Source organism: Bos indicus, chromosome 11 (genome assembly GCF_029378745.1).
Source record: "Bos indicus isolate NIAB-ARS_2022 breed Sahiwal x Tharparkar chromosome 11, NIAB-ARS_B.indTharparkar_mat_pri_1.0, whole genome shotgun sequence".
In the NCBI taxonomy this organism is placed as follows: Eukaryota; Metazoa; Chordata; class Mammalia; order Artiodactyla; family Bovidae; genus Bos; species Bos indicus.
In genome coordinates, this window is record NC_091770.1 from 4797219 (window position 1) to 4810721 (window position 13503).

Here is a 13503-nt window from a genome sequence, read left to right on the forward strand (position 1 = left end):
AGCCTATTATACAGGGTGAAGTAAGTCAGAAAGAAAAACACCAATACAGTATACTAACGCATATATATGGAATTTAGAAAGATGGTAACGATAACCCTGTATACGAGACAGCAAAAGAGACACTGATGTAGAGAACAGTCTTATGGACTCTGTGGGAGAGGGAGAGGGTGGGAAGATTTGGGAGAATGGCATTGAAACATGTGAAACGTCATGTATGAAACGAGATGCCAGTCCAGGTTCAATGCACAATGCTGGATGCTTGGGGCTGGTACACTAAATTAAAAAAAGAAAAAAGAAAAAAAAAAAAAAGAGTTTTCACATATTAAAAAAAAAAAAAAAAAGAATACTGGGGTGGCTTGCCATGCCCTCCTCCAGGGGATCTTCCTAACCCAGGGATTGCACCCAGGTCTGCATTGCAGGCGGATTCTTTACTGTCTGAGCAGGCAGATTCTTTATTGTCTGAGCCACCAGGGAAGCCCAAGAATCCCTTCCCTAGGGGATCTTCCTGACCCAGGAATTGAACCAGGGTCTCCTGCATTGCAGGCAGATTCTTTACCAGCTAAGCTACCAGGAAAGTCCCTCTCTCTTAGGTACCAGCTCCCAACTAGAAGTTCTAGGTAACTGTTAATTTTCTTGGCAAATGTTACTATTTTTTTTTTTTTTTTTTGGTACTTTGGTTTCTGGGGGAGGAAAACCAGACTGAAAGCTCCGTATGAAAACCTGCCAAGATGGGAGTGTAGGAGTAAAAGGTGGAAGAACACCCATGTTCCCATCACTGTCTATAGTCCACACCTCTTCTCTGTTGGGGTTGAGAGGGAACTGGGTCTCTCCTGGAGTGAGCTCTGAAGGACATTCCCACCACTATGGCTTGTTCCTGTTTGTTTCAGTATTTTCTTTTTTCTGAGCCATCACCTTCCCTGCCCAGGATTATCTAACAGCACAGTCCCATCCACTCTCCATTTTCCAGAAACTCAGCTGAATTTCTGGTTTGTTAATGAAATCCTTCCCTGTTTTCAGGGCTATTATGTATTTCCTTCCTTCACTGCCTCTTTTGGTTATTTTAATGCAGATTCAGAAGGGAGGGAAAGAAGTGCTTATGTTCAGTCTGACACATGAACGGGACATTCTCACATCGTTTAAGAAACTATAAACATGCATCACTTATTTTAATGTTTAAGTTTCTCAATACTTAATAAGCTGCCATTTTATAATATGAAATTAAGTGGTAATCAGCAAGCTTGCTAAAGCAGCTCTCTTTTAAAAGATTTGGATTAAAAAATAATTTTCTGTTTAATTTATACACTCTTTTCTCTTAGTATCTACATAACCGTTTTCTAATTTCAAAACTAAAAAAGCACTGACCTAGAGTGGGGAAGATCAGTCCATCAAGATACAAATTGTTCCTCCGAAATTCGGTGTTTTCCTATTTTCTACATACTTAGTGGAGTCATGATTCCCCAAACTGTAATTATTTCAAACCAAAGGCAAGAAACAGCACAGGAAATGCTGGTAGGACCCGCTCTGTAAAGTTTCCAGTGTGCTATAATCCACAGAGGACACTCTGATTTTTATTTTTTTCCATTATGATTTCTTACAGGATTTTGAATATAGTTCCCTGTGCTATCCGGTAGGATCTTGTTGTCTGTCTATTTTATATACATGACTGTATCTGCTAACCCCAAACTCCTCATTTGTTTCCCCCACTTTCCCCTTTGGTAACCGTACGTTTGTTTTCTGTCTCTGTAACTGTGGTTCTGTTTTGTAAATAGGCTCATTCGTGTCATAGTTTATATTCTAGCCATCAGTGATACCATGATATTCCTCCTCTGTCTGACTTACGTCACTTAGCATGATAATCTCCAGGTTCACCCATGGTGCTGCAAAGGGCATTATTTCATTCTGTTAGGTAGTTAGAACAGGGAAAAGGAGTCCAGAATGGCGGTGGCTAAAAGATAAGGAGGAGAAAAGCCCGCGAAATTAGAACAAAGGAGGGTCCAAGGACCGGAGTGAGGACCTCAGGTAAAACAAACAACGCTCCTGGCTGGCCCAATTTCCATAGGACAGGCCCAGGGGAAAAAAAAAAAAAAAAAAAAAACCATATAAAAAAAGGAGCCAAAGCTAGCTCTCTCTCTCTCTCTCCCGTGTGCTGGGGAGCTCTTCTCTTCACGTCTTTGGATTGACGTGCCCTCATACTTTGAAGATGGATTTCCCTGCTATCTTCTAAATAAAATAGAGCTGTAACACTGATTTGTCTAAGAGCTATAACACGGTCCATTCGAGACCTGAGAGCTATAACACGGTCTATCCAAGACCTGAGAGCTGTGACACGCTGAGGGGGCTTTAATGTCCATCACTCTGAATCTTTGCTGTGATGAGACAAAGAACCAAGAAGCATACACTCGCCTGACAATTCTTTTTATTTTTTTGCTGCATAGCATTCCATTTTGGGTGTGTGTGTATGCACACACTTGTATACACAAACATACCACATCACTGATTTTTAAATAATAATATTATCTTTTTTTTTTAATGGGGGAAGCTTTATTTGGGGGGAAAAAAAACCCTTACCCCTAGAAAAGAGAAAGTCAATGACAAAAATACTTAGATGATGAATTGCCAGAATGTGGTTTATGCCATATCATGCAGGTGCCACTCACAATTCCAAAGAAGGTAGGCGTGCTTACATAACCTCAATGGTTATGCTGTGCCAAAAAAATAGGGCAGATGCAAACAAGAATCTTGGACAGGAATTTAATCTCACACAGAAGGGATGAGAGCAACCTTTTTGGGGTCAAGGTTATGGGAGGGAAAGCCTACTGTCTTTGGGACAGAGATCCCTGAATTCAAATCCTGTCACTTTTTTTAAGCCATGTAACCATGGTTTAGGTATTAACTGCAGAATCTCATTTTCATCCTGTGCAGAATGGGGCTGCAATGCCTACTTCATACAGCTACTGTTAGGATTAAACGAAAGAGCAGACATAAAGAAGAGACTGAACACAGAAGGGACTGAACAGCTATTTCCTTTGTTCTTCTTTATGTCAAAGACTCCAAGCTGAGAGGAAGTACATTTATTCTATTATATCTATTATCTCCTCCCTTTTCCCTGAACTGTTTAAGTTGAAATGGAAAGAAATGGTGAGGAAAGCAAAGGCAATTCTCCTGTATGCTCTCGTCTTTGGCATATGATGCCCATGCCTGCACACCTCATGAACTTAACCATGCGTCTCCTGATTCCTTTCCTTATTATTACATTTATTAATTTCTATAGATTTCAAGTCCCTTGGAAATTTCACCTCTTCCCTGGTGCTTGTGCTCACAGCACATTCCAACAGAGGGTGGGGTAATAAATGAGATTGCCTATGCACCATTACGCCATCATCCCCCTCCCCTGACCTTCCTCTAGCTGTGCACTAAAAGTCTAGGGCTTTCTACTGCATTTGTCCCGATGTCTTTTCTCCATAATCTTTCTGCTCTCACAGATGCTCAGTGGGTGAGCCCCAGACACATCTACTGGCTCAGAGTGATTTTCATGTTCAAACATAGCCTTGAAATTTGCAAGCAATGCTCTTTAGCCAACTGGATGGTCAAGAGACTAACAAAGCCCAGTCACTGTGGGTGTGATTACACGACATGGATGGGGTGGCTTATGCATTTTTAATGCTCAAGGAAACATTAATACCAATTAGCACTGCTGAAGAAGAGAATTAAAACAATACTTCATGGAATGATATTCTCGGTTTGATGATGAAGCCCCAGTGTTTTATTAGACACTGGGTTCAACAACGAAATTCCTTCTAGGACACTTTAGTCTGTTTCTCCCCAGAAGAGGGCATGGTTTCTTCATGGATTCTAAGAACATTTATCATGAGATCTTCTGATTGTTCTTTGCCCACCTATTTTCTTTTAATTTAGGTAACTCATTGTGTGTGTGTGTGGTAGTCACTCAGTCATGTCCGACTCTTTGTGACCCTCCATGGACTGTAGCCCGCCAGGCTCTTCTGTCCATGGAATTCTCCAGGCAAGAATACTGGAGTGGGTTGCCATTTCCTTCTCATTCAGTTCAGTTCAGTTCAGTCGCTCAGTCGTGTCCAACTCTTTGCGACCCCATGAATCACAGCACGCCAGGCTTCCCTGTCCATCACCAACTCCTGGAGTTCACTCAAACTCACGTCCATCGAGTCGGTGATGCCATCCAGCCATCTCATCCTCTGCAGTCCCCTTTTCCTCCTGCCCATTAGATGCCTTTAAAAATATTTTCCCCTCATACACACCAGAGGCCAACTGTTAGAAAGGATGGTATTCCTTCCTCCTAGGGCTACTTTGAAATTCACCACTTTATATTTTGGCCCCAAGTAAAAAGTGTTACTTGCTCAGTCGTGTCAGACTCTTTGCAACCTCATGGGCTGTAGCCCACCAGGTTCCTCTATCCATGGAATTCTGCAGGCAAGAATACTGGAGTGGGTTGCCATTCCCTTCTCCAAGGGATCTTCCTGACCCAGGGATCAAACCCGGGTCTCTTGTATTGCAGGCAGCTTCTTTACCATCTGAGCCACCAGGGAAGTCCTTATTTTGTCCCTACTTCCCTTGAATAAAGATAGAACATCCAAGGGCATGATGTACCTTATCCATGTGGGCAGCACTTTAACAAACGGCCCTCATATTCCCCACTTGATTTTGTCTTAGTGAAGTTCTTTTAAACCTACTGTATATTGCATGCACCCCCGCTCTTCACCCACTCCCACCCCCACATATGAAGCTACAGAAAGAAGCATTTCTTACTTGGATTATTGTGTCCAGAGGAGGCAAGCTGAGAGTCCTAAAATGAAACAAGAATTATCAATTAATTTTCTTATTTTTTTCGTTAGACTTTGTTCTTCATTTCACTAACATTTTAATATTGATTATGTATTGAAACAATACTATTTAGTTTATATGAGATTACAAAAATTACATGATAAAATTATTTTCACATCTTTATGCTTACAGTTTCAATGTGGCTACTATGAAATAAAAAATTATATGTGTTTATATTATATATCTGTTGGACAGCACTGCTTTTGAGGAATAACAGAACGACTGGATATCTAATGGAAAAAAATAACCCTGACCTTTATATGAATTAATCTTAAAATCACTGTAATTAAATCATAGATCCAAGCATAAATACCCAAACTATAAGAGGTCTAGAAAAGTAACCTTTTTAATTTAATTTTCAAAATGACATATATTATTGGTCATTCAGAACCTAATCACTGATCATAATCTCTACCAGCTACCGTAACAAGAAACATTTATGTGTTCCTTAAGCAGTTCTGGTATACAGCTCACAATCACTTCTTTGTTGTATTGTGGACTTCTTGTTTTGTTCACTGAAGTGAAATCCCTGTAACATAAAATTCCTATAACATAAAATGAACCACTTTAAACTGAACAGTTCAGTGGCATTTAATACAGTCACCATGTACTAAACCACCACCTCTAATTGCAAACCATTTCTACCATTGCAAAGTCAAATTCCTTACCCACTCATCACTTTCCCCATTGTCCCTCTCCTTAGTACCTGGTGACCACCAGTCTGCATCCTGTCTTTATGACTTCTATTCTGGGTATTTCATATTACTATAACGATACAACATGTCACGTTTTTTGTTTGGCTTCTTTCATTTAGCATAATGTTTCAGAGGTTCACCCATATCATAGCATATGTGAATGTTTCGTTCCTTTTTATGGCTGAATAATACTCCATTATATATGTCTACACACACACACACACACACACACACACCGATTTGTTTATCCATTCATCTGTTAATGGACATGTGGGCTGCTCCCACCTTTTGACTATTGTGAGTAGTGTTGCTATGAATATATATGTGCATGTGCTTGTTGAACCCTTTTTCAATTCTTTGAGTGTACATCTAGGAGTAGAGTTGCAGATCAGATCAGATCAGATCATTCGCTCAGTCGTGTCCGACTCTTTGCGACCCCATGAATCCCAGCACGCCAGATCTCCCTGTCCATCACCAACTCCCGGAGTTTACTCAGACTCACGTCCATCGAGTCAGTGATGCCATCCAGCCATCTCATCCTCTGTCGTCCCCTTCTCCTCCTGCCCCCAATCCCTCCCAGCATCAGGGTCTTTTCCAATGAATCAACTCTTCGCATGAGGTGGCCAAAGTACTGGAGTTTCAGCTTTAGCATCATTCCTTCCAAAGAAATCCCAGGGCTGATCTCCTTCAGAATGGACTGGTTGGATCTCCTTGCAGTCCAAGGGACTCTCAAGAGTCTTCTCCAACACCATACTTCAAAAGCATCAATTCTTTGGCACTCAGTCTTCTTCACAGTCCAACTCTCACATCCATACATGACCACAGGAAGAACCATAGCCTTGACTAGACGAACCTTTGTTGGCAAAGTAATGTCTCTGCTTTTGAATATGCTATCTAGGTTGGTCATAACTTTCCTTCCAAGGAGTAAGCATCTTTTAATTTCATGGCTGCAGGCACCATCTCCAGTGATTTTGGAGCCCCCCAAAATAAAGTCTGACACTGTTTCCACTGTTTCCCCATCTATTTCCCATGAAGTGATGGGACCAGATGCCATGATCTTCGTTTCCTGAATGTTGAGCTTTAAGCCAACTTTTTCACTCTCCACTTTCACTTTCATCAAGAGGCTTTTCAGTTCCTCTTCACTTTCTGCCATAAGGGTGGTGTCATCTGCATATCTGAGGTTATCGATATTTCTCCCGGCAATCTTGATTCCAGCTTGTGTTTCTTCCAGTCCAGCATTTCTCATGATGTACTCTGCATATAAGTTAAATAAACAGGGTGACAATATACAGCCTTGACGAATTCCTTTTCCTATTTGGAACCAGTCTGTTGTTCCATGTCCAGTTTGAACTACTGCTTCCTGACCTGCATACAAATTTCTCAAGAGGCAGATCAGGGTCATATGCTAATTCTACATTAAACTTTCTGAGCAACCACCAGACTTTTCCACAGTGGCTGAAATGTTCTGAATTTCTACCAGCAATGTATGAGAGTTTCAATTTCTCCACATCCTCACCAAAACTTGCTATTTTCTTTTAATTAAAAAAGATTATTATAGGCATTTAAGTGGGTGTGTAGTAGTTTCTCATTGCGGTTTGCCTTGCATTTCCCTAATGACTATGATATTGAACATCTTTTCATATGTTTTTTGGCCATTTGTATACCTCTTTGGAGAAATGTGTATTCAGATACTTTGTCCATTTTCTTGTTTTCAATAGTATCAAAATTATCTTTATTTTTTTCATTGAAGTATAGTTGATTTACAATATTGTATTAGTTTCTGGTGCACAGCAAAATGATTCAATTACACACACACACACACATACACACATATTCTTTTTTATATTACATTGTCCGTTTTTCAATTGGGTTGTTTGCCTTTTGGTTGTTGAGCTAAAAGAGTATTTCGTACATTCTGGATACCAGACTTTTATTAGGAAAGTGATATGCTGAAAGTGGAGAGTGAAAAAGTGGGCTTAAAGCTCAACATTCAGAAAACGAAGATCATGGCATCCGGTCCCACCACTTCATGGGAAATAGATGGGGAAACAGTGGACACAGTGTCAGACTTTATTTTTTGGGGTTCCAAAATCACTGCAGATGGTGACTGCAGCCATGAAACTAAGACACTTACTCCTTGGAAGGAAAGTTATGACCAACCTAGATAGCATATTCAAAAGCAGAGACATTACTTTGCCAACAAAGGTTCGTCTAGTCAAGGCTATGGTTTTTCCTGTGGTCATGTATGGATGTGAGAGTTGGACTGTGAAGAAGACTGAGCGCCGAAGAATTGATGCTTTTGAAGTGTGGTGTTGGAGAAGACTCTTGAGAGTCCCTTGGACTGCAAGGAGATCCAACCAGTCCATTCTGAAGGAGATCAGCCCTGGGTGTTCTTTGGAAGGAGTGATGCTAAAGCTGAAACTCCAGTACTTTGGCCACCTCATGCGAGGAGTTTTTCATTGGAAAAGACCCTGATGCTGGGAGGGATTGGGGGCAGGAGGAGAAGGGGACGACAGAGGATGAGATGGCTGGATGGCATCACTGACTTGATGGACGTGAGTCTGAGTGAACTCCGGGAGTTGGTGATGGACAGGGAGGCCTGGCGTGCTGGGATTCATGGGGTCGCAAAGAGTCGGACACGACTGAGCAACTGAACTGATCTGATCTGATGCAAATATTTCTTCTTATTCCGTCAGTTGTCTTTTCACTCTGTTGATAATGTCCTTCAACACACAAAAAGTTTTAATTTTGATGAAGTCCAATTTATCTATTTTTTCTTTTGTTACCCATTCTTTTGGGGTCATATCTGAGACTCCCCTGTTGAATCCAAGGTTGGAAATATTAATCTCTGTTTCTTCTGTGAAGTTTATGGTTCTAGTTCTTATATTTGGGACCTATTGTAGTACTGACTTTCAATCTAACCCTTCACTCTCACCACCCCGTTCTGTAGACGAGGCTGGCAACCACCCCATCAGGGACGTTCCACTGAACAATCGCTGTCACGCTCACGCCGGTGGACAGGAGATTATTATAGCTTTCCACATACCTGGAGTGGCCGAAAGCCAGCACTATGCAGTATTTGAATTCAGTTACTGATCAAGTAAATAGTGATTGAACCTGATTTTATTTCCGCTAAAGTGAAATGCTAAATTCTGTTTTGGGAATTCACATCCTCTTTCCTTGCAAAGGGCTTCCCAGGTGGCTCAGTGGTAAAGAATCTGCTTGCCAATGCAGGAAACTCGGGTTCAATCCGTGGGTTGGGAAGATTCCCTGGGGGAGGAAATGGCAACCCACTCCAGTACTCTTGCTTGGGAAATCCCTTGGACAGAGGAGCCTGGTGGGCTACAGTTCACGGGGTAGCAGAGTTGGACACGACTGAGAGACTGAGTACCTTCCTTGCAAAATTCCTATTTAATATGAATTATAAAAGAGAGTTATAAAACAATGCATTGAGATGGTAGGAATGTAAAAAAACCCATAAAGTCCAGTGAAACTCATTTACAATTTTAGTGTGTGGGACAAAAATCCAGTGAAATGAAGTCAACTTCTATTTTATGGCTTTCTTATTATTTTAAAAAGCAGTGACTATTTTATTTATTCTTTATTATTTTAATTTTACTCAGATTGGTGGGTAGGGGTTGGGTAAGAAATTTGGATGTCTACTCTACTAAGCAGACTAAGTCATACACAGATGCCTTTAATGTTAATGTGGTAGAAATGAGCTATTTATCTGAAGAAAAATAACAAGCTCAACTCTCAACCCAAGCTTCAGCTTTTGGAAACAGTGTATTAAAGATAAAATATGGTTCCTGAGATGATGGGCTAAAATGTAATCCTCAGAAATGATTTAGGCCAATTTGAATGGTTGCTATTATAAAGAGGACGTCCATAGTTAACTTCCCCAAAGGGACTGGGATATTTCTCATTCCTTCTAACTAATGTAGAGTTTACATCTGAACATGAATTAGAGTGAGCTCTTCTACGTGAAAAATACTTTGAGTCTCATGTAGTTGACTCCCTTGAGCCATCTGCAGATTTTGGTATTTTGGAGATGTCTTGTACCAGAGTGGTGAAGACTCATTTACTGTCAGATGAAGAAGAATGGTAACTGAGATAGTTTTCAACATTATGACCATTCTTGGGGGAAAAAAACACAAAAGATAGTACAAGTTTTTGTGACATTGTTTGCTGTTGTTATTGGGACACAGATCATTTGACAACTTGATGCACTGCAGACATCCTGAAACCCAGATGATGACTACTGACCACGGGCTCTTTGAGACCTGAAAATGAGCTTCCAGAGAACCTGAATGATAATTACACACTGCAAGACCATGCATTTCATAAGCAGTACATTTCAAAATTTAATGAACACATCTGTGTCATTAATGATGATAATTTCTGTTTTGGATGGGAGAGTGAAAAGAAGCAGAAAATGGTTAAAGTCATTAGTTAAAAAAAAAAAATCACCATTGAAGTCTGCTCTCTGGAGGGAAAGAGACTTTGGAGAGACATAATAAAGACTGCCCCTAATGTGTCATCCACGTCTCTAGCTGATATCCTCTGGATGGTGCACTGATCACCAACGGAGCCCGTGTGCCTAGACTGGACCACTCTGGGTACAGATGACGCCCCCGTATCCTTCTTACTGATCTGGAGCGTGCATCGCTCGTCTGCTGGTGGAAGGTGTAATGACGCTCCTCCCAAGTTTAGGTCGCAGGGCCCTGGATGCATTCTCATTAGTTCTCTGCTGCCAACGACAGGGCCCATGGTTGCTGCCTTTTGAAGCAGTACTGCCCTGTCCAGCCGGCTGCAAGACTGGCGGGCGGAGGCAGGGAAGGAGGGCACAGACTATGCAGATCCCTTATCCCTCACTGAGCCAGAGCCTGGCTGGGCTCAGAGGGAAACAAGCTCCAGACACTGAAGTCCTTTCCATTTTCGTGTCTCCTGCTGCCCAAGTCAGACGCTCAGATGCTCTTATAGCTATAGCTTCTGTCGCAAAGGCTTTTTCTCTGTATGTGAACACCATCCCTGGGTAGCTGCCTGGAGAGTAGCTGGCCCCGTCTGAGCACTGTCATTTCAGCCTCCTCTGGGAGCATTCCACCAGACCTGCAAGGCTCCCCGTCGGGTCCTCAGGGGTTACAGAAGTGAGTGTACAAAGCCCCTGCCTTCCCCGCCTGGGAGCCCAGGGAGTCAGCAGAGGAAATGATGTGTACACAAGTTCTGACGACCCAGGGCGGAGAGGCATGTCGTGACTGCTGTGCGGGAGCGCTCTGAGCCTTTAGAGCCTGTCCTCATCCTTGGGTGCGTGTCCCGCCATCTTTGTTTTTCTGCCTGGAAACTTCATTCTCCCCTCAAGGCTCAGAACAGAGAAGCTCAAGGGTATCGGTTCTTTGAAATACTCCTGCATCTCAGAAGGACTTATTTGCTTTATGTTGTCACTGCACAGTGTCAAACTTCCATTATAAGAATTGTCTTTTTGACTATGACTCCTGTTTTAAAAATAAACCTTTATCAAGGTATAAATGATATAACATAAACTGTACATATTTAAGGTATTCAGTTAGATAATAAATATATAATAAAAGAAGGTTACTATTGTCTTGACTCAAGGATGGCTCCATCTTATTAAATAGCACTTGCCATTTAAACAACAGCAGTTTCCTAAAGGGAATCAACCCTGCATATTCATTGGAAGGACTGAAGCTGAAGCTCCAATACTTTGTCCACCTGATGCAAAGAGCTGATTCATTGTAAAAGACTGAGAGGAGGAGAAGGGGGTGACAGAGGATGAGATGATGGGATGGCATCACCAACTCAATGGACATGAGTTTGAGCAACTTCCAGGAGATGGTGAAGGACCTGGTGTGCTGCAGTCTTGGGGTCACAAAGAGTTGGACACGACTGAGCGACGGAACAGCAATGAAAGTGACATTAAAGAAAACTCAGGACAATAGGAAAGTGTAAGGAAAAGTTGCCTGTGTTCCTACAGCAGGCCATTTCTGAGGTTACTCTAGTGCTCTTAGTTTCCGACATTCATGACGCATGTCTCACCCTGACGGCCACGTGCACAGACGGGAGACCCACCTCTGGTGACTTAGAATATCTACAGCTGGAAACTTAGGCTTTTCTAACTTTAAATCCCAAATTCCCAACACCTAAACTATTGTTGGGCACACAGAAATCCCAGAACTTCTTTAAAGGCGGTAATGAGTTGGGAAGTAAAGTTTGTACAAACCATTTTGCTGAAGACAGAAATAACTGAGCATACTAGTGGCTAAGAAAACCATCCGAGGAAGCCTTATAATAAATACTATATTTCATCAAAGGTAGTTCAGTTCAGTTCTTCAGTCGTGGCTGACTTTGCGACCCCATGAATCGCAGCACGCCAGGCCTCCCTGTCCATCACCAACTCCCGGAGTTCACTCAAACTCACGTCCATCGAGTCGGTGATGCCATCCAGCCATCTCATTCTCTGTCATCCCCTTTTCCTCCTGCCCCCAATCCCTCTCAGCATCAGGGTCTTTTCCAATGAGTCAATTCTTCGCATGAGGTGGCCAAAGTATTGGAGTTTCAGCCTCAGCATCAGTCCTTCCAATGAACACCCAGGACTGATCTCCTTTAGAATGGACTGGTTGGATCTCCTTGCAGTCCAAGGGACTCTCAAGAGTCTTCTCCAACACCACACTTCAAAAGCATCAATTCTTCGGTGCTCAGCTTTCTTCACAGTCCAACTCTCACGTCCATACATGACCACAGGAAAAACCATAGCCTTGACTAGATGGACCTTTTGTTGGCAAAGTAATGTCTCTGCTTTTGAATATGCTATCTAGGTTGGTCATAACTTTCCTTCCAAGGAGTAAGCGTCTTTTAATTTCCTGGCTGCAGTCACCATCTGCAGTGATTTTGGAGCCCCCAAAATAAAGTCTGACACTGTTTTCACTGTTTCCCCATCTATTTCCCATGAAGTGATGGGACCAGATGCCAAACTGTTGGCATTACCAAGGCTGCATTACCTCATGCATTACTATTGAAGACAATTGCTGCCAATTAATTGTAAAACGCCATCAATGTAAAACAGATTCTGAAACTAGGATCTTAAAATGTGAAAAAAATATGCACCTTAGACCAATAAAATACAGTGGCTCTTAAGCTGTTGCTGATGGGAGGGAGTCCTTACCTGGTGAAGCCACTACTGGAAAGTGGTTTTTGTCTCTATTCCTGCCCTGAAAATAGGTTTCTCTGTACCATTTTTCTAGGTTTCATATTATACTAGTTTTTTTTTTTTCTTTTCTGACTTACTTTACTCTGTATGATGGTCTCTAAGTCCACCCACATCTCTACAAATGATTCAATTTCATTCTTTTATGGCTAAATATGTATTCCATTGTATATATGTACCACAGCTTCTTTATCCGTCCATCTTTTGTTAGCCATTAAGGTTGTTTCTGTGTTCTGGCTGTTGTCATTAGTGCTGCAATGAACAGCGGGGTTCATTTTGAATTATGGTTTTCTCAGAGTACATGCTCAGTAGTGGGAATAACAGCAGAAACCAACACAACATTGAGAAGCGATTATACTCCAATTTTTTAAAAATTGGCTCTTTGGAACCATCTGAAGCCTGCTGTACTCATACGTCCTCTTGCTTGTCTGTCAACCCATCATAGGAATTATAAAAGACAAGAAATGGAAACACAGCTTCTTTGCTTTTCAGACCCCCACATAAAGCTAGTTACTATAGGAAAAAGAACACTTGCTGTGGTTTGGCTTTCCTTCTTCCCCACCAATCACTTTCTTTCCTATGAAGCTCAGAGTCAGTAAAATAATGCAAATTAAAATCAATTTAAATGTTTACTTTGAGGCAATGAAGTAAAAGTGAAATTTTAGCCCAAACATTTTGTGGTCATTTCTAAAGCATGCCAGGAACCCAAAGAGAGACATAGATCATAAA

At 41.7% G+C, this 13503-nt stretch overlaps 1 protein-coding gene across 8 annotated transcripts in view; it reads right to left on the reverse strand.

Moving 5' to 3' along the window:
• AFF3 (ALF transcription elongation factor 3) overlaps positions 1-13503 on the reverse strand; it is a 632364-nt gene that overhangs the window by 203442 nt on the left and 415419 nt on the right. For all 8 annotated transcript variants that reach the window (XM_070798074.1, XM_070798072.1, XM_019969793.2 and 5 more), the window contains one exon: positions 4783-4819. In XM_070798074.1, coding sequence (XP_070654175.1) covers positions 4783-4819 — 37 coding nt within the window. The remainder of the gene's footprint in view (positions 1-4782; positions 4820-13503) is intronic.